The sequence below is a fragment of the Schistocerca cancellata genome, chromosome 10 (genome assembly GCF_023864275.1).
Source record: "Schistocerca cancellata isolate TAMUIC-IGC-003103 chromosome 10, iqSchCanc2.1, whole genome shotgun sequence".
In the NCBI taxonomy this organism is placed as follows: domain Eukaryota; kingdom Metazoa; phylum Arthropoda; class Insecta; order Orthoptera; family Acrididae; genus Schistocerca; species Schistocerca cancellata.
The window spans coordinates 61488389-61511451 of record NC_064635.1 but is presented as its reverse complement, the minus strand read 5'-3'; the positions used below and the strand labels follow the sequence as shown (position 1 = coordinate 61511451).

At 38.7% G+C, this 23063-nt stretch overlaps 1 protein-coding gene across 2 annotated transcripts in view; it reads left to right on the top strand.

The window, feature by feature from the left end:
* Nucleotides 1-23063, top strand: part of LOC126106677 (peroxidase-like) — a 219149-nt gene that overhangs the window by 154081 nt on the left and 42005 nt on the right. For both annotated transcript variants that reach the window (XM_049913045.1, XM_049913044.1), the window contains exon 8: nucleotides 8346-8543. In XM_049913045.1, coding sequence (XP_049769002.1) covers nucleotides 8346-8543 — 198 coding nt within the window. The remainder of the gene's footprint in view (nucleotides 1-8345; nucleotides 8544-23063) is intronic.

Below are 23063 nucleotides of genomic sequence, written 5' to 3'. Positions count from 1 at the left end.
TCAGCCCTAATTTCTCTTATCTTCTCCTTACAGTCCTTATATGAAATGTATGTTAGTGGCAGTAGAATCATTCTTCAGTCACCACAAATGACAATTTTATCAATAGTGCTCATCGAAATGAACATCGCCTTAACACCAATGATCCCCATTTGAGTTCTCAAAACATGTCCGTAATAGTGACACGTTGATCAAACCTATGAATAACAGCTGTAGCAGCATGCCTATGATATGGTTCAATGTTTTCCTTTAATCTCAGCTGAAGGGAACATGAAATACTCAAGACTATCTCCTTTATAGATGATCTACATTGTCCTAAAATTCTCTCAATAAACTGAAGCTGACCATTTGTCTCCCCTGCTACCGACTTTATATGCTCATTCCATTTTGTATTGCTTTATAATATTATGCCTAGATATTTAATTGACTTGACTGCATCAACCAGCACAGATCAATTACTGTGAAAATTACAGTATTGTTTTTCCAACTCGTCTGCATAAGTTATATTTTTCAGCATTCAGAGCACGCTTCCATACATCAAACAAAATATAAATTCTGTTTAAGTCACCTTGTATCCTCCTAGAGTCACACATCGATGACCCTCTCCTGTACACAGAGAGATATAAGCATCCTTAAACAAACTGAAGATTATAGAGTATTAGATTCTGCATATATTTTTAAATGGAAAAGACATCTTTCCTGGTGGATCCTGCATAATTTGACTGGAGCTAAAGAAAAAAGGGCCATATGAGCTGGGCAAATATTAAAATAAGCCAACCAAGGAAATGAAAAACCCACATACAGCATCACAAAAGTAGTTTAAACTTGGCTATATTCTTACATCCCAGAAAGTAAATACCAGACAAATGTTTGGCTGTTCCAAGATTAACTGAGGGCTACAAAAATGGTTTGTTTGTGAGACACTTCAAAGAAAATGATATCATGTCAAACAGTAGAGTATTAGAAAGAGAAAAACACTGAATTAATGCCTCATTTCCCGATTTTGCCTCATTTATTGCCTTAATGCCTTCTTTTCATCAACACAGTAAAAAAGAACATGTGGACAGTGATTTTCATCACTTAAAGAAGCTGCTGAATCTTTCAAAAACCATGTTTTTGAGGTACCAATATAACATCAGAAATAAATGTTTCTAGAATTGGTTTTAATGTGTGCAAAAGAATATATATTTTAAAGTTTAAAAGAGCAGGTGAATTGAAGTATCTAGGGGAATATATGCAAATAGGAGGATCAAGCAAGGCATTAATCATACTAAGAACCAAAAAACATCAGAAAGTTTACAGACTCACATAGGTGCACTACGATAAAAGAAACATCAAGACAGGCCAAACTCACGCAATACAAAACAACTGTACTACCTAAAGTCCACTATGCATCATAAAGAACCACAATTAGAGCATCAGGTATCACAGAGACAGAAAAAATAGAATGTTAAACCCTCAGAAAAATTTTTGGAGCAATACAGAGAGAAAGAACACACTTAAGACAAGAAAAGGACACAACACAAAGGAATTATTCAAATGGGACAGAACTCAGTAGAGGTGATGTACATGTATGAACAAACAAATTATTACAATTTCAGAAAAATTGAATGGTTTATTCAGTAGAAAGAGCATCACAGTCTGGTCAAGTCAGTAACACATTGGCACACCCCTGGTCCTTATGCAAGCATTTATTGGGCTTGATAATGATTGACAGAGTTGTTGGATGTCCTTCTGAGGTATATCATGCTATGTTCTGTGCAATGGATGCATCATCAAAATCTCAAGATGGTTAGAGAATCCTACCCTTAATGCTCCATACGTTCTCAGTTGAGGAGAGCTCCAGCAACCTTGCTGGCCAATGTGGGGACTTGCAAGCATTCAGACAAACAGTAGCATGTCTCACCATATAAGGGCAGGCAATATCTTGCTGAGATACAAGCCCAAGAGTGCTTGCCATGAAGTGCAGCAAAACGGGATTTAGAATATAATAAGTGTACCACTGTGCTATCGTGGTGCTGTGCTTGAGAACGAAAGGCATCCAGCCATGAAAAAAATGGCACCCCAAACCATCACTCCTGACTGTCAGGCTGTATGGTGAGCGATACTCAGGTTGGTATCCCACCACTGTCTGGGATATCCCCATACATGTCACTGACTGGAGTAGAATTGTCTTCAATGATGAAACCTACTTCAAATTGAGCACCAATGACTAGCAAAGATGTGTGAGGAGATGCCCTGTGCAGCAATGGGATATCAATCTGACAGTCAGCCACTATGTGGCCTGACAACCAGGAGTGATGGTCTGACGTGTCGTTTCATTACATTGCAGGACTCCTTTCATTCTCATCCGTGGAACCCCTACAGCATAGTGGTATTTCAACAATATTCTATGCCCTGTTTTGTTGCCTCTTACAGCAAGCCATCCTGGGCTTACATTTCAGCAAGATAATGAATGCCTACACATAGCAAGAGTTCCTACTGCTTGCCTTCATACTTGCCAAAGCTTACCTTGCCCAGCAAGGTCAGTGGGACTCCCACCAATTGAGAACATTTGGAGAATTATGGAAGGGCCCTCCAACGCGCTCAGGTTTTGGAGGATCTAACACAACAACTGGACAGAATCTGGCACAGTATCCATCAGGAGAACATCCTACAACAGCAACAATGAATGCCAAGCAAAATAACTGCTTTCATAATGGGCGAGGTAGACCAACATGTAACTGACTTGCTAAATTTGTGAAGATCTTTCTCCCAAATAAATCATCCAGTTGTTCTGAAATTGTGCCCATTTGTTTGCCTGTACAAGCAGATCACAGCTACCAATTTCTGGCCCATTCAGATAATTCTTTCACTGTGCATCACTCTTTGGTCTTAAAAGTATGTATGGATGAAGAGACCAACCAAAGAATTATGTGAACACACACAGACAGATTCACATACAATATCAGAAAACATTGACTAACATTGTATGGATACTTGCACAGAACAAAAAAGCAACAGATCCACTAAGAGGATTTTTAATGTGGTAAACAGATTAAAAATGATTGGCTTCAATAAATAGAAGGAAGACCTGAAATAAGGAGAAATCAACAGGGAAATGATAAATGAAAGAGGCAAAATTTTTTAACAATATTATGAATATGAAATCTGAAGTAGAAGAAAGGAAGGAAACAAGGAAAATATAAACACAATAGAGGAAACAGGAACACAGTCAAAGAATGAATAGATTTTGATTTCCTTACATTCAATTTGATTGATGCAGGAACTGACACACTCCATGGTTTGGGATGATTTAGATAATGACATTAACAAACAGGCCCATGTTTTGTACTCCAAATGGTATCCACAACACTACATTCCACCTGCAAAACTTTTCATCATGTTATTCCAGTGAATTTCAAGAAACATCATCATTTGTAGCAATGACAATCAATTGTGGTAGACCTTGCACATATCACCGGTGTGGAGGACTGAATGTTGTGAGGGCAGATGATGCTATGGAACATGGCAATCATGTGGATGGAGTATTTCTTGACTTCCAAAAATCATCCCCTGTGACTCTGTATCAACCCAATGTTTATTATCAGAAACACAGTCAATGTGCAATCAAACACAATTTGTAGCTGGAGTGGGTAATTTAGTAAGGGCGGACACAGACCATTATCTTGGATGGAGAGTCATTGACAAAAGTAGAATTAATTTAAAGTGTGCACCAGGCAAGTTCATGTTGTGTACTAATGACCCAGCAGATGATACTGACAGTAATCTCAGCCCTCCTGCTAATGGTGTAGTCAGGCCAGTGGTCGATCAGTCTTCTGTATTACTAAACAGCTAGAATCGTCATATGCTCCCAGCTGTAGATTGTCCATCTGATGACTTCCAAAGGCAAAGAGAATTTGATTTTCAGTATTTCCTATGATAATTGCCCAAATTTAAAAATTTAAAATGATGTCATAATATTTTCATTAAGAAGATTATAATAATTGCATGTTAAAGGTTTAACACAGAAAGTCCAGTATTAAAGTTAGGAGCCGGGTGTACATATGTCTTGAGGCAACATAACTCATGGCCTACAGACTGTGTCAGCTGCATTCATCCAATATTTGAGAGGTAGAGTACCTAGAAACTTCCAACAAACTTTATGCATAATTTGAAACTTTTCCAAACTTTATCTTGCTGACACCATCACAAAATATTGAAAGGGAAATATTTTGTCACTTACTACATTTTTGTCATTCATACAGTAAAACTTCAGCAGCAGGCATTATGTTTTAATTCATTACTTTTTTACTACAAATTCTGTTTGCAACATATTTTGCAGACAGTATCCATGTATATAAAGGACAATTAAAAAGTTTCCATTTGAGGAAGTTGCTGCAGCAAATATGCAGCCTAGTAAAACTCCATTGTGGGTATATAAGCACCAACACGTTGGTGAAGGATTCGTGTGGCATTCGTGTCTCTTTGACATAAATGTGGGAACGTGGACTGTGGCAATGTTATTACCAAATGTGTCCAAATGGGTTATTCTTCTTTCGACTGCCAAAGGAGAAACACTAATAAACATTCATCAGGGAATGAAGAATGTGTATGGGGTAGCACATCTGTCAGAAACCACCGTTGTGGAATGGTGCTCCAAGGGATGCTGCTGCTTCACGATGATGCACGTCCCCATATATGTCATAACACAGAGTTATGCAAACTCAAGTTTGAGACACTTGAGCACCTGCCTGACAGTCCTGATCCTTCTCCATTTGATTGTCATACCCTCAGCCCTTAGAAAAGGCCTTTGAAGAATTGGCGATTCCTCTCAGACGAGGATGTGCAACAGGCTGTTACGGAATTCTTCACACAGCCAGACATGGTGTTTTACCAAATGGGTATCTTCAACCTGGTGCATTGATGCGATGATTGCCTCAGTTCTCACAAAGATTTTGCATAATTGCCATATCGATTTTGGATTGTACAGCATTTGAACAGGAACTTTTTGATCGCACCTTTATACTCCTGAATATACCTCCAGAATTATGTCACTGTGTGCACATAGTTCAGAAGATTTCACATCATACAGGTAGAATACATAAGAAACTAGCTTTTTTTTAAATGGAGCACCAATTAACTAGACTACACTCATGCAATGTCTGATTATGAAAGCATTTTGCAACTTCCAACAAATATTAAACATGTCTTTTACATAGGATTCTTTAAAGATTCGAGAGGTGGAGAGGTTACGAGTAAATACTGTCTTCAAAAAGCTGTACAAATATTCATGCAAAATTTGATAAGTTTTCAACATAGAGTAATGATTGGCAACATGTTTTAAATTTGCAAAAATGTAAAATGGAGCATTTCATAAAATGCAGGAAAGTAGTATTTCATGACAATAAGAATGAGAACTTCTATCAGTCAACTCAACATATACCTGGGTGTAATAATTTGTGGGGATATGAAATGGGATGAGGGGATTGGTTATACTTCACTCAAATGTAGGTGTTATTGATGACACTGAATGTAGTTTTATAAGTTCTAAGTTCTGATCTGATGACAGCAGTAGCCAACACAAATGTATAAATAAAGTAATTGTTAAGCAAGAGATCACACATGACTCAGCTGCAGGTAAAGCAACTGCTTTACTGGTAAGATACTGGGAAAATGCAGTCAGTCTTTAGGGGAGACTCCTTACAAAACGCCTGTGGCTCCCATCACAGATTACTGCTTGAGTGTGCTTGAGTTGTCTGTATTGTAAACTTCTTGCCAAATGTACGCTAAGACTGGCAGAGTTGCCCGAACTCTACTTGTGTCTGTATATGTGCGGATGGATATGTGTGTGTGTGTGAGTGTATACCTGTCCCCTTTCCCCCTAAGGTAAGTCTTTCCGCTCCCGGGACTGGAATGACTCCTTACCCTCTCCCTTAAAACCCACATCCTTTCATCTTTCCCTCTGCTTCCCTCTTTCCTGATGAAGCAACCGTTGGTTGCAAAAGCTTGAATTTTGTGTGTATGTTTGTGTTTCTTTATGTGTCTATCAACATGCCAGCGCTTTTGTTTGGTAAGTTACATCATCTTTGTTTTTAGATATAATTTTACAAATTCCTGTAGAAATTACTTGTTATGTGTACAATTGCATTAGATATAAAAGAAAAAAGTGTAAAATTATTCTTAGTAGCAGAAAACAACAAATATATTAAATTCAAACTTGCTACGTTTCACTTTCCTTGTGGGTTACTAGGTTACATTTAACAGTCATGGGTACAAATAGTGACAAGCTGTACAGTTAAAGTTTATTGTTAAAACTGTATACTAGTTAAGTTTCTATGTTTTTCTTACACTTTGTTAATGTATGTACATGTAGATGTAGATTCCACATCCTTGAAGGTCTTTCTTTTTGATGGTACCTGTGGTGCAGAATGCGTGAATGAATTAATGATGACATAATGTAGAAGGTGCTGTTAATAACATATGAGGTGCATCCTGAAAGTAAGATCTGATCCTGTTCAAAGATGGTACAAGTAGTTAGATAGGAATGTCAAATACAAGAGTAGAGAGAGAGAGGAGATATGTGGGAATAATGGACTGCAGTTTCAGTCTTGTGATGGCTGTGGTTATCGCATAGTGCTATAGTTGGAACCATGAATGATGGTGATTGAGTTCAGGCTTCTTCTGCACACCAATGTCATATATTCTTCAACAGCCAATGGCGGTTCATTGCTGTTCTGAGTGCTGTGCTGTGAATGCCGTAGCTAATGTGAGCATTAAAGTTGATCATAGCGAGTGGCTCAGTGAACTTCTGTTCCATTTGCTGCAAGTTGTCATAGCTGATGGTGGTGGTAAGTGACAAATTCTGCATAAGCAAGTGAGAAGCATAATTTGCAAGATACACACTTTCAACAAATGCAAAGCACCTGTACATGCATACTGCAGCTGTCACTTGGGGCCAACAACAATGCAATCCCCATCTATGCCTTGACTTTTGCGACCCACCCTCATTCATGGATCAGATGGGATAAAATGGTTCCGCTGATATTGTCTCCCACCAGCTGTGAGGTTTGTACAATTTCCAACTTTTGCACACTCAGAAGCAGTCTCCAGAAGAGAATCATTGCTAATTGTGCCACTTGTATAGACATGACATTATGAGTTTCAGTATGGTTAGATGATAGTGCAGGCAGTTCACTGAGGAACAAACTGATACTCATGATGAAGACCGTAGTGGCCAACCATCCCTGGTAACACCAGAACTCGTGGAAAGTGTGTGGCAAGCAGTTATGCAGAACCGGCACTTCACAATTTCAGACCTCTCTCATCAGTTCCACAGATGTCCCGTTCACTGTTGTGCAAAATTGTTTCCCAGTGGCTTGGTTTTCACAAAGTGTGTGCAAGATAGGTGCTAAGACAACTGACAGAGGAGCACAAAACCAAATGACTGGTCACAGCATTGGCATTCTTACAGTGGTACACAGAAAATGTGAGGAGTTTTTAACCATGTTCTGACTTGGGATAAAACATGGGTGTCAAATGCCACACCAGAAATAAAACAACAGTCTGTGCATTTGTAGCATAGTGGTTCACCAGTCAAGGCCAAATTCAAGCAGACACTGTCTGTCAAACAAATAATGCGCAGTGTCTTCTCGGATCAATGTGGTGTCCTCCTGTGTGAGATTTTATCGTGATGGGATGCCGTAAATGCTGACTGGTATTATAAGACATTGAAAAATCTGAGGAGGGTGATCCAGAACAAGAGATGTCATATGTTGACAAGAGGTATTATGCTTGTGCCTGACTGTGCAACACTCCACACAGTCAATAGCACACAAAATGTATGGAATCAGTTTAGATGAGAGATCTTCGATCATTAACCCTACAACCCCAAACGTGTCCGAAGTGACTTTCATCTCTTCCATCTCATGAAACATTTTTGGTAGAGAAACATTTCCACAATGATTCTGAAGTACAGACTTTATGGCCCTGGATGTTGGCGGCAGATTTCTATGACGTGGGCATTCAATTGATGGTGCTCCATTACTATACATGCCTTGACGGTGGTGACTATGCTGAGAAGTAACCTATGAATTTATGTAAATATTCCAATAAATAAGGCTTATTTAGATGTTTTTGTTTTCTTTATCAGCCATTGAAACTTACTTTATGAATGCATTTCATGTATTTAAAATTTCCTTTGAATTAGTGGCGGTTTAAAATTTCTTTCCCAGTGTTTACCATTGGTAATGTAGAGCTAAGTACATTTGACTTAGCTATCACACTCTACACTAACTTAATTGCACTGGCTACGATTCTGTCAAGGCTCTATGTACATTGATGAGTGTATGATGAAACTGTTTAACCAGGTGATGGTCGAGTGAATCAAAATACCCAGCTGTCAGCACTTCAAATTGTATTTTTACGAGAACACAACAGAATAGCTCACGAATTGTATTCAATGAACCCGCACTGGAACGATGAGAAGATATACCAAGAGGCCCGCAGAATTTTTATTGCTGAATACCAACATATCGTCTACAATGAATATTTGCCACAGATTTTGCGTAAGTGTTACTTATATGTATACACAAATATGTTTTATCAAAAGAGATTCTATTGTTTCCTTTCCAAATTTTGTGAAGAAAATATTCTGATTCTTTAACTCTTTTTTGTCTTACTCTGGATTTTTATGTTCTTTATGATAGATGATATTTACATGTTCATCAGTGCAGTCTCATATTGTGAAGAGTCCCCATTATAACCACATCTTGGTTACTAGTCAACAATGTAGCATAGTGCCAAAATGCCTCTCAGAAATCTGTGATAGCAAGATGCCATCAATGAACAATGAACTATGTTTTATTTCTGCTGTATCATATGTTCTACTTTCTTTCAGTTGTTTTGTCATATTCAACATACCATCTAATAAATGGAAACCAGTGAAATATAAATGCTGGCAAACAAATTTAAAAGTTCCCTGGACTGTAGTTCATTGTACTGAGATTTGTATTTAACAGAAACACTATTGATGAAACAAATAATCAACAGAATAATTCAACAGCAAAACTGAACTGCTAGCACCAGAGGGAGATATTAATGGTCGTACTCTAAATGAAACATTTATGTACAATTTCTTGTGATCCAGTTGGATAAAAAGTTAACATGGACTCAACACATCATAAATTAATCAAGACCAGTTACGCATATGTTACTCTTAGAAGTGTCTCTCATTTTGCCGTCATAAAGACAACAGTTTTAGATTATTTTGTTTGTTTTGTTGCCTGTAATCTTACAGAAGTATCTTTCCAGACAATTCACTTAAAGAATACAAAGTAGTTATTGAGCAGATGAAAGTAGTTAGAACATTGTGTAAAGTACATACCTGCAAATCTTGCTACACTCTCATTAAGAAATTTTGGGTTTTTATCCTCATTTACCAGGACATTTAATGCTTAATCTTTAAGATACAAATTGGTGGAAGAATGAGTGTCAAGTCATTCACAATAAACTGCTTGAGGTCAAAAATTACATTTTCTTCAGTATATGTACCTGCAAATAGTTCTTAAGTTTTGCTTGTAGGCGATACAAACATTATTATTGTAGATTTACATCAGGAACTCAACAATAATATAATTAATCATGTTTGGAGGTAAGGAAGTCTTGGAACAAAATAATAGCCCAGCTTTTCATTGTAGTAAAACAGAGCACATATGTTTTCTTGCATAAAACACTGTTTACCCGGACATCAAACGCTCCAGCAATGGGCTTTATGAATAGGACATTTCCACTGATGGAATTGCTTAGATATTTAAACATTTTTTACTTTTCATACCTTCTTTCATTGACCTTAGGTGAACTTAATTGTCCTACAGGAAAGATTTTTTCACGTTTGAATATTTTATGCTTGCTTGGTTTTGCAGTTTAAAGTCCATAAGATACATTCAAAAGTAAACAAGTTTTTCTCTGTAAGAGAGGATGCAGGCTTGTTCAACTAACACAGTCATACTGACTTCAGTATTACATCTACAAATACACCTTCATACACATTCTGCTATCCACTATACAGTGCATGATGGAGGGTACCTTGTACCACTACTGGTTATTTTCTTTCCTGTTCCCCTAGTAAACAGAGCAATGCAAAAATAAGTGTCTATGTGCCTCCAAATGAGCCTTAGTTTGTCAGATCTTATCTCTGTGGTCTTTATGTGCAATGTATGTTGCCAGTAGTTGAATCATCCTGCAATCGGCTCCAAATTCCAGTTCTCCACATTTTCTCAGTAGTGTTCCTTGAAAAGAATGTTGCCTTCCCTCAAGGGATTCTCTTTTGAGTTCCTTAAGCATCTCCACAATACTTGCATATTATTCTAACCTACCAGTAAAAAATCTAGCAACCTGCCTCCGAACTGTTTTGATATTTTCCTTTCATCCGTACTGGTGTGGATTCTGAACACACAAACAGTACTCGAGACTAGGCTGCACTAGCATCTTATAAAATCTCCTTTACAGATGAACACGCTTTCCTAGAACTTTCCCAATACCCCAAAGTCAACCATTCATCTTCCCTACCACAATCCTCATATGCTCATTCCATTTCATATCACTTCGCAGTGTTATTGCCAGATATTTAAATGTTGTGACTGTGTCAAGCAGGACACTACTAATGCTGTACCTGAACATTACAGGTTTGTTCTTCCTACTCACCCACATAACTTACATTTTTTCACATTTAGAGCTAGCTGGCATTCATCACACCAACTAAAAATTTTGTGTAAGTCATCTTGTATCCTCCTACAGTCACTCAACTTCAACGCCTTACTGTACACCACAGCATCATCAGCAAACAACCATAGATTTTTGCCCACCCTGTCCACCAAATCATTTATGTATATAGAAAATAATAATGGTCCTGTCATGTTTCCCTAGGTCACTACTCATGATACCCTTGTCTCTGGTGAACACTCAGCGTCAAGGACAATGTACTAGGTTCTATTACTTAAGAAGTGTTCGAGCCACTCATATATCTGTAAACCTATCCCACATGCTCATACCTTTCTTGACAGTCTGCAGTGGGGCACAATGTCAAACGCTTTTCAGAAATCTAGAATATGGAATCTGCCTGCAGCCCTTCATCCATAGTTCGCAGTATATCTTTTGAGAAAAGGGCAAGCTGAGTTTCATGTGAGTGATGCTTCCTAAAACTGTGCTGATTTGTGAACATAAGCTTCTCAATCTCAAGAAAAATTACTATATTCAAACTTAGAATATGATCAAGAATTCTGCAGCAAACAGATGTTAGAGATATTGGTCTGTAATTTTGTTGGTACATCCTCTAACCTTCCTTATACACTGGAGTAACGAGCCCAGTACCATTGAGAAATCTTTGTAAATGCTCAATGCTGGGTGTTGGAAGGTGCTATTTTTATTTATCAGCTCATTGTGTAGCCAGATATACACATTCTTTTAAAACTATCTATTGGCCTGCTTTGGAAATTCCAGAAAAGTAACATCAAGTGTGTTTTTCACCCACCACCCTAGAAAAAATGACCTAAAACTCCTAGAAATGGATTACTACATCCCACGCCAGTGTGGAAAATATACCATATTTACTCGAATCCAAGCCACACTCGAATCTAAGTCACACCTGAAAAATGAGACTCGAAATCAAAGAAAAAAATTTTTCCCGAATCTAAGTCGCACCTGAAATTTGAGACTCGAAATTCAAGGGGAGAGAAAAAGTTTTACACCGTCCCTCCAAATAGAAACAAAGTTGGCCCATTGTAACATGAGACACAATTGAGGTCAAATGGATGAAGATACGGCTTCAGTAGTTTGGTTCGAGTCATAAGCTTAACAGTTAAGCTTTACCAATTAGCCGTTGCTATGTGTCAGGCCTCCATCCGTATTTATACGGGTACCCTTCCTTTTTCAAGTACTTCGTCTGGTTTGAATCAATTGCTTCTTTTGCTTTCATCTGATAAGTGCCATTCTCTTTGTTATAGGTGTTTACATCACTCTAAGCTGAAAACACATTATTGTACTGTGTCATGCATTGTTTGTCGCATTCTGATAGTGAGTGTTTACGACTTGTCGCCGCTTGCGGCCTGGCTTGCTTTTGTGCGCACTACCGTGGCTTACAATAAAAAAAAAGAGAGAGGAATTGTCTCATAACTGAAACAATGGCTAGAGATTGCTATTTGTTGTTACTTACACTGCTTTGATAATGATCAACAAGAACCAAATAATAGACTGTGTATGATAGAATTTATTCCGAACGAAAGTTTAGTGAAAATTTTTCTCTGTTTGAAAATCTTTGCAGACGCCTCTTTAGTACATTATATTCTGCACAGAAATTAGAGTCATCTTAGATTTGTGCTTCACTTCTAACTGTATCACTATTCAGCATAAGAATAATACGAATGTAAACATGACATTATATGCATATTCTTCCGCATTTGCTGTTGTCTCACTCTAGTTTCGTAGTTTATTAGGCAGACAGGATTTAAATGAGGTAGCAGCAAACACAAAAGAATACATGGCATAATGTTTACATTCTTCTACCTTTTCTTTTAATTTATTTACTGATGCATAGGTTTTGGCGCCAGTATTTATCTTTGTGCCTGCAAAGCATGCCTGCTACATATATTAGATGGCAGAAGCTAGTTGTGGCGGCACCTACCGACATTTTTCAGAACTTCTGCTTACTTTGCACTTGATTCTAAGCCGCACGCGGTTTTTTGGATTACAAAAACCGGAAAAAAAGTGCGGCTTAGATTCGAGTAAATACGGTACTTAGGTCAGATGGTCCAGACGATATGGGAAATGTATCACACAGATGAAGGTCAATTGACAAAGTTGGCTGTGATGGAGCACTACCTCTCCAATGGACATAGCATGAATTATACTGGCACCAAGTTGCTAAAACAGGTCAGCACTTCCTGGAATTGTGTTTTAAAGGAATTTGTGAAGGTCTTGCTACAGAATGAGATGACAAAGACAGCAGTTACCAGTTAAGTAAGGCCTAGAGCGTGCTCGAAACATGACGACAGTCTATTGGAAGTTCCATTTGTGCCATACCTATTGAAGAGCTTAGCTCACACCACTTAGACATACCTCCTCTGCATCAGCAGTGATCCGACCCCACAGTGGTGCTGCCGAGGCTGAGTAAAGCGACTCATAACCCAGCAAAACACTGACTGGCAGGTACTGGGGACCTGAGTTTGGAAGTGGGAGGGAGCTGCAGATGGCAACAAGTAAGCTTAATTGTGTGCTTCTGCCAAATCAGCACCAAGTCAGCACCATTTGGATGACACCACCAGTCGAATACCCGAGAACATTTCAAAATAATCATATGCCAGGAATGCCTAAAATCACAGCATTGCTGTTGTTGTCATTGCCATTTTGTTTCTGAAAGTTACTGGTTATACTTTTTACCATTCCAACCTTTGTCATTTGAAAACTGTTTTGTATCATGTTGTGTCATTGACACGTGAAAATTTGATGCTGTACATCATGCAACTGTGGTCAGTTAGCAGGTTTCACCTGAACTCTGCAATGGGAGGTATACTGTGCACAGAAGATTAAACACAACACTCATGATGCACTCATTCAGTCATACATCACGTTCCACAAAGCCCATCAGGGAGAAGAGCTTTTGTGACTGATTTATTTATTTATTTATTTTATCCATCTTTCAGCACTAACATGCAATCGATGTCATCAGAAGAGTTACAGCTATCTGTACATTATGTTTTACATACCAAAATATTACATAGTAAAAATATAGCAATGTTGTAAACTACACTCCTGGAAATTGAAATAAGAACACCGTGAATTCATTGTCCCAGGAAGGGGAAACTTTATTGACACATTCCTGGGGTCAGATACATCACATGATCACACTGACAGAACCACAGGCACATAGACACAGGCAACAGAGCATGCACAATGTCGGCACTAGTACAGTGTATATCCACCTTTTGCAGCAATGCAGGCTGCTATTCTCCCATGGAGACGATCGTAGAGATGCTGGATGTAGTCCTGTGGAATGGCTTGCCATGCCATTTCCACCTGGCACCTCAGTTGGACCAGTGTTCGTGCTGGACGTGCAGACTGCGTGAGACGACGCTTCATCCAGTCCCAAACATGCTCAATGGGGGACAGATCCGGAGATCTTGCTGGCCAGGGTAGTTGACTTACACCTTCTAGAGCTCGTTGGGTGGCACGGGATACATGCGGACGTGCACTGTCCTGTTGGAACAGCAAGTTCCCTTGCCGGTCTAGGAATGGTAGAACGATGGGTTCGATGACGGTTTGGATGTACCGGACTATTCAGTGTCCCCTCGACGATCACCAGTGGTGTACGGCCAGTGTAGGAGATCGCTCCCCACACCATGATGCCGGGTGTTGGCCCTGTGTGCCTCGGTCGTATGCAGTCCTGATTGTGGCGCTCACCTGCACGGTGCCAAACACGCATACGACCATCATTGGCACCAAGGCAGAAGCGACTCTCATCACTGAAGACGACACGTCTCCATTCGTCCCTCCATTCACGCCTGTCGCGACACCACTGGAGGCGGGCTGCACGATGTTAGGCGTGAGCGGAAGACGGCCTAACGGTGTGCGGGACCGTAGCCCAGCTTCACGGAGACGGTTGCGAATGGTCCTCGCCGATACCCCAAGAGCAACAGTGTCCCTAATTTGCTGGGAAGTGGCGGTGCGGTCCCCTACGGCACTGCGTAGGATCCTACGGTCTTGGCGTGCATCCGTGCGTCACTGCGGTCCGGTCCCAGGCTGACAGGCACGTGCACCTTCCGCCGACCACTGGCGACAACATCGATGTACTGTGGAGACCTCATGCCCCACATGTTGAGCAATTCGGCGGTACGTCCACCCTACCTCCCGCATGCCCACTATACGCCCTCACTCAAAGTCCGTCAACTGCACATACGGTTCACGTCCACGCTGTCGCGGCATGCTACCAGTGTTAAAGACTGCGATGGAGCTCCGTATGCCACGGCAAACTGGCTGACACTGACGGCGGCAGTGCACAAATGCTGCGCAGCTAGCGCCATTTGACGGCCAACACCGTGGTTCCTGGTGTGTCCGCTGTGCCATGCGTGTGATCATTGCTTGTACAGCCCTCTCGCAGTGTCCGGAGCAAGTATGGTGGGTCTGACACACCGGAGTCAATGTGTTCTTTTTTCCATTTCCAGGAGTGTATTAGCTTACAACAGCCTCTACACCTAGATCAAAACTATTAGCTTACAACAGCCTCTACACCTAGATCCATACATAACAGTAAGCCATAATTTATCAGCATTAACGTGCAATCAACGTTGTCAGAAGTATTATAGCTATTTGTACATTATGTTTAATATAACAAAAATATTACATGAAAAAAAGAAAAGATACTGTTGTACCCTATTAGCTTATAGCTAGCTGCCTCTACATCCATAACTATACATAACAGTAAGCCTTAGTTTATCAATAAATTAGATCATCTTTACAACTATTCTGAAATTCTTCTACACTGTAGAAAGTATTTTTCTTCATCCACACTTTGGTTTTAGTTTTGAAAATATCCATTGAAACCAATTGAGCCTGTATGGGTAAAGTGTTGAATAATTTTATGCCTATGTATTCATAGCTAGATTGGGTTTTCTTAAGCCTGGTTGTGGGTATATCAATCATATTTGTTTGTCGAGTATTGTGTTGATGAACTGATTTCCTTATAGTGTAGTGGTTTAAGTTTTCTTTTATGTTTAATAGGCTACAATATATGTAAAGAGATGGGACTGTGAGAATTTTTAAGTCTCTAAAATAAGGTCTACATGATGTCTTGTTGTCAGTAACTCCGTACAAACGTCTAATTGCTTTCTTCTGCCAAGTGAAAATTTTTTTGGCTCCTGGAGAGTTACCCCATAAAAGAATGCGATATTGTAGGTGGCAATGAAAGAAGACATAGTATGAGTGAAGCAATAAATCTTGTGTAACACATGTGTGTAGTTTGGCTAGTAGGTAGATAACTCGTGATAGCTTTCGACATACATAATCTGTATGCGTGTCCCAAGTTAATTTTGAGTCAATGTGTATTCCTAGTAGTTTAACATATGATAACTCCATGTTACTGTTTGATAAACTGAAGATTATCTTGACAGTCTTTTCATGGTTCATAGATAAGTCATTAGCTTTAAACCAGATATTAGATATTTTGATACACTCTTCACTTTCCTGCTTCAATATGTTTATATCTTTTCCAGAATTAGCTAATGTTGTGTCATCGGCATAGATTTACAGGGTAAGTTGTTCGGAAAGTCATTTACAAACAATATAAATAGTAGAGGGCCAAGCACTGAGCCCTGAGGAACACCTCGTTTTATCCTTAAAGTCTGTGACTGTCGGTCATTATGCTTTACTATTTGTTTTCTATTGCTGAGGTATGATTCAATTAGTGAGAGTTCCAAGTGTTTGATTCCATAGCAACACAGTTTATCTAATAATAATTTGTGGTTAACTGAGTCGAAAGCCTTACTCAAGTCAATTAGAATGGCTTCAGCAGATAATTCTGACTCAAATGCACTTAGTACAAAAGAGATAAGGTTTTCAACTGCTTTGACTGTTGATAAGTTTGACCTGAATCCATACTGAGAATCATTTAATATATTATTGTCTGATAGGTGTATGCATATTTGCTGCATTATGCAATGTTCTATTGTTTTTGAGGGAATAGGCACAAGTGAAATTGGTCTATAATTATTGATACAGGACTTGTCACCCTTTTTGTATAATGGTATGACAACTGTTTTTTTTTTGAGACATTCTGGAAAGTATCCACTCGAGAGCATCCAGTTTATCAGTATGCAAAGAGGGTATGTTATGAGATCTACAACTTTTTTAATTACATAGTTTGACAGGCCATACACATCTTCAGATCTAGAGTATCCTAATTTAGAGGTTGCTTTAATTATATCAGTTACTTGTACTTCTCTCCATTTACAAGATGACACTATGTTTGTAATGTTTTGTTGAAAATTTCTGCCAGATATGGGGTTGTAAATAGGTGTTTGTGTTGAATTGGAATTCTGGTTGCTGTGGGTTGGAAGGCTAAGATTGGCAGAGTTGACAAAAAAGTGATTGAAATCATCAGCAGTGATGTTAGCAGCATTTTTGTTGTCTTTGTAGTTTATATCCATACCTAGCTCTGCTTTTATTACTTTCCATGCAGCCTTACATTTACTGTGTGATTTTTTTAATGAAATCACCATTTGCCTTACACTTGGCTATTTTAATTTCAGATCTATATTTTCTTTTCAGGTTTTCAGGTTTTCTTTACCTACTGCTCCCTTTTTGACCTTATCGTGACAAGTAATTACCAATAGTTTCAGTTTTTGTAATTGGGGTGAAAACCACTTCTGTAAAGTTGAGTGGCTAGGTTTCCTAACTTTTTTGTTTTTTTTGTTTTTTAACCAGTGGGCAGCATGTGTGGAAGATTTCAGAAATGATTTTGAGGAATGTGCTGAAGGCTTCATCAACATTTCTGGAGGAATATATAACAGTATTCCAATCTATAGACTTAAGTTCTTCTCTATACTTGCTAATATTTGTATCTGTAGATAGTCTGACACACTGAGTTTGTTCCTCGTCTTCTTTTGGTTTTTTAGTAATTAGTTTCACCCATATACCTCTATGGTCTGACAGGTAATCGACATTAAGTAAGCCTAGCTCAAAATCACATTTGTATACATTTGTTATTAGATTGTCAAGACAGGAGGAGTGCCTTGTAGGACTTTCATTAGCATAAAAGAGATTATAGGATCTTAACATGTTTACTAAATTAACATTTCTGGCTGTCATTTTCCTAATGTCTATGTTTAGATCGCCAAAGATTAAAATTTTGTATTTAGTATATTTTTGTATACTGATCACAAGTTTTTCTAAACGTTCTATAAATTGTTCTAAATTACTTTCAGGAGTGTGATATAAAGACACAGTTATGAGCTGTATGCTAGGTATAATAAAAGCAGCTGCTTCAAAACCACCTTTAATGCATAGGTCACTAACTTCAAGAACAGAAAACTTTAGGTCTAGATCATTGCTAATATATATGGATGAACCCCCATAGGATTCACTGGGTCTGCAGAAGTATGTAGCTAATCTGAAACCTGATGGTACATGCAGTTTTATATCCTCTTCCTTTAACCAATGCCCGTTTATACATAAAATAATTCTTTTGTTACTTTTTAATAGTATACCAAGCTCATCAGCTTTATTTTTCAGAGACCTGACATTTAAGTGCCGAAATAAGATAGAGTTACTGTCACAGGAGGGGAGGAGTACAGTTTTATGGGGCAATGGAGAACATTTGTTTTTTCAGCCCTGGAATCTATGTTAGGTGGCGGTTGGACTTCCTTGGGATAAACCATAAAAAATCTTCATTTCTCTTTGGTAATTTTTTGGGTCTGTTTGAAACACGGTTGGAAGTTTGTTTCACTTTACTGTCCACAAATTTTATAGGAACATGTTTTCCCATGTGGAATGTATCAAGTTTCATGGTAACAGGCAGCAGCAAACACTGCAGGCAAATTTTGTAAAGTGTACAACAACAAATTATGGCAAGTGTTAGTCTACTCACATTGACTGATAATTATGGCAGTTACTTCCACAATACTTTACACACACATATTTGCTGCAGAGAGCAATTTGTATGATAACATTATGTGTTCTTTTTATGTATATATTTAATCTTTTCTGTTATTTTTTCTTCTGTTTCCATAGATCTGGAAACAACTCTGTGAAATTAGAAACCAGTAATCAATAAAAATTGTTGTGTTAACAAGATGGACAATTATCCCACAATAAATTCCACTCTGACCACATTTTCCTCGTTGCATCATGCCAAATTTCAAAACAAACTACATTAATCTCTGTTCAAATTTGCCATTCAGTACAACATACTAGATTCTATAAATCAAATATTCGTTGAGACAACTGCAAAGCAGAGAAAATAATCCTTATGGCTGTACTTTTATTGAAGGCACTTATAACATCTTCAGTCTGGAATCTTCATTATTGGTTGATATTGTGGAACAGTGTTGAATGCCTTGTGAAAATCTAAGGCACAATATATCTACAAGTTGGCATTTACTTTTTGCAAAATATTACACATAAAAAAGTGAGCTGTATTGCACATGAGTGATGTAAATTTACTGCTTGTCATTGTGGCTCTTCAAGTCTCATAGATTTTCATCTCCATCACTCTTCATCAGCTAATTAATATAGAGTCTTTCAAAAGTAAATGATGACATAACATCACAACACAATGTACTTGACTTGTTTATTTCATTTGATTTTATGCTTTAAACCTACAATGATCAACTTTTGGTTAGTAACTTTGACACTTAATATCACCAAGTCAGCAGCTCACAGTGTCTACCAGTGATCTAAAAAAGTTTCACAAGTAGTAATTTGTTGAGTGATGACAAAAAAAATTAACAGACTGGTCCAATTAACAAAAAGGTGGCATTGATCAAATGCTCACTCCTGACAGACTTATTACATTGTGATTGTACTTGTGGAATGTCCGTCACTGACTTACTCTGCAACCTTATGTGTTGGATGCTTACTACACGCTGACATGCTTTGTGCACAGCACATATATAAAGATGTATGTAATAGAGGAACTACAAAATGGTAGAGCACAATGCTGTTATATTTGTGATGTTGACATAAAAGATATCAGAGGCAAAAAATACTAAAACCACGTAAGGCAGTGAAGTTGCCTCAATTAACTACAAACTATATATTAGCATCATTCAAAAAGAAACAAGCCAGAGGCTCTAAAATGTGTATGATGAAAACTGCTGAAGGGACTGTAGTGCCTTTGCCTACGGAAGAAAGAGAGAGGGACAGGGGTGTACACCTAAGTGATTACAGAGCCAGCTCGTGCACACATTAACCATCCACTATACTCTATTGGACTGAAAACAGAGAAATGGAAGCTTCAAAAGAAGGGTCCTGACAGCAGAAAGAGTACTGGCAGTTCATCAAAGAATACCACAAGTGGACAGAGAGCACTGAATGTCCATTGCAAGGATCAAGGCACGGCACAAGCAATTTGAGGAGGGATGGATGTGATCGACCGATGACAGATGATGTGAAATGGCACACCACATTACCCGTGTCACAGCCCAGCAGGTAGATACCCTCATTATTGGAGACTGGCAGCTTATGGAGGCAGCCATTTTCCCAAAGGTCAGGCTGAACATTGGAACTGCAGCAGACATTCTTTGATGAATTTCATTCCCCGTACTTGTTCCAATGTAAGGGAGACCTCTTTGCTCTTCTTTTGAAGTCTCAATTCCTCTGTTTCCATTATTATTGAGTGCAGTGGATGGTTGATTCACACATGTTCTTGCTCTCTCTCTCTCTCTCTCTCTCTCTCTCTCTCTCTCTCTCTCTCTGTGTGTGTGTGTGTGTGTGTGTGTGTGTGTGTGTGTGTGTGTCTGTAGCAGTGAGTCTGGAGCCTCAGAGATTTTATACAGATCACAGTTTCTTGCATAGGCAGCAGCATTACAATTCCTTTATTGGTTTTCATTTTACAGCTTTCAGCTTGTTTCTTTTTTAAGGACACTAAAACTTGAAAAATGACAAAATGATAGACACTGTTTTATGATGTGGAAATTTTAGTGTGCACTGGGATTGCCACACCAAGAATTTTCTGGAAATTAAATTTTCTGATTGGAATGGTTATGAACTAACATGTTATTCTAGGAAAATTATAAAATAAAAATTGGCTGACAAATTTATAACAGTGGAATTTTACTGGATTGTATGTTAAAATTTAAACAATCTGGAAACAATAATTTTGAATAAGTATAATTTTTTAAATGAGCAGTTTTTGGAAAAATTAAAATGTTATTAGAAAGTGGAAAATGAGAGTTTACAATTAACATATGTCAATCCTGAAACAAATAATTATTAGTGGCATCAAATTTTGAGGAACACACAGTTTTAGTGAATTGTACATTTAGCATATTTCATCAAAAAAATGTTTTCTCAAAAACTAATTCCACTTGTCATTAGTGATCTGAAAATTATGCATTCAATAATAAAGTTTAGTTTAATACACCAAGGATAGTAATTTAACTGTTTCATGTAGGGGGACAAAGGGTAAAGTGGCTGCTCTAAGAAAGTTGGATTTTCATCAAAACATGATTATTAATAGAAGCTTGCCACTTGTATATTTAAATCTATATATTACAGGCTATCATACTAAATATTTACAGTTAAAAATGTATAATGAATATGACAAGCATTTTTCATTGTGCACATACAGGGTGTTTCAAAAATGACCGGTATATTTGAAACGGCAATAAAAACTAAACGAGCAGCGATAGAAATACACCGTTTGTTGCAATATGCTTGGGACAACAGTACATTTTCAGGCGGACAAACTTTCGAAATTACAGTAGTTACAATTTCTGATGTGAACGATATAGAAGACAACGCAGTCTGTGGGTGCGCCATTCTGTATGTCGTCTTTCTGCTGTTAGCGTGTGCTGTTCACAACGTGCAAGTGTGCTGTAGACAACATGGTTTATTCCTTAGAACAGAGGATTTTTCTGGTGTTGGAATTCCACCGCCTAGAACACAGTGTTGTTGTAACAAGACCAAGTTTTCAACGGAGGTTTAATGTAACCAAAGGACCGAAAAGCGATACAATAAAGGATCTGTTTGAAAAATTTCAACGGACTGGGAACGTGACGGATGAACATGCTGGAAAGGTAGGGCGACCGCGTACGGCAACCACAGAGGGCAACGTGCAGCTAGTGCAGCAGGTGATACAACAGCGGCCTCGGGTTTCCATTCGCCGTGTTGCAGCTGCGGTCCAAATGACGCCAACGTCCACGTATCGTCTCATGCGCCAGAGTTTACACCTCTATCCATACAAAATTCAAATGCGGCAACCTCTCAGCGCCGCTACCATTGCTGCATGAGAGACATTCGCTAACGATATAGTGCACAGGATTGATGATGGCGATATGCATGTGGGCAGCATTTGGTTTACTGACGAAGCTTATTTTTACCTGGACGGCTTCGTCAATAAACAGAACTGGCACATATGGGGAACCGAAAAGCCCCATGTTGCAGTCCCATCGTCCCTGCATCCTCAAAAAGTACTGGTCTGGGCCACCATTTCTTCCAAAGGAATCATTGGCCCATTTTTCAGATCCGAAACGATTACTGCATCACGCTATCTGGACATTCTTCGTGAATTTGTGGCAGTATAAACTGCCTTAGACGACACTGTGAACACCTCGTGGTTTATGCAAGATGGTGCCCGGCCACATCGCACGGCCGACGTCTTTAATTTCCTGAATGAATATTTCGATGATCGTGTGATTGCTTTGGGCTATCCAAAACATACAGGAGGCGGTGTGGATTGGCCTCCCTATTCACCAGACATGAACCCCTGTGACTTCTTTCTGTGGGGACACTTGAAAGACCAGGTGTACCGCCAGAATCCAGAAACAATTGAACAGCTGAAGCAGTACATCTCATCTGCATGTGAAGCCATTCCGCCAGACATGTTGTCAAAGGTTTCGGGTAATTTCATTCAGAGACTACGCCATATTATTGCTACACATGGTGGATATGTGGAAAATATCGTACTATAGAGTTTCCCAGACCGCAGCGCCATCTGTTGTTGAAAATTGTAACTACTGTAATTTCGAAAGTTTGTCTGCCTGAAAATTTACTGTTGTCCCAAGCATATTGCAACAAACGGTGTATTTCTATCGCCGTTTCAAATATACCAGTCATTTTTGAAACACCCTGTATATACTCTGAAAGTGGACAGCTATCCTTTTTTAGCTGAATTAATTTAGTATTGGAGGGCAGCGTGGAGGGTAAAAATCATAGAGGGAGACCAAGAGATGAATACACTAAGCAGATTCAGAAGGATGTAGGTTGCAGTAGGTATTGGGATATGAAAAAGCTTGCACAGGATAGAGTAGCATGGAGAGCTGCATGAAACCAGTCTCAGGACTGAAGACCACAACAACAACAACAACAATGCCACCTGC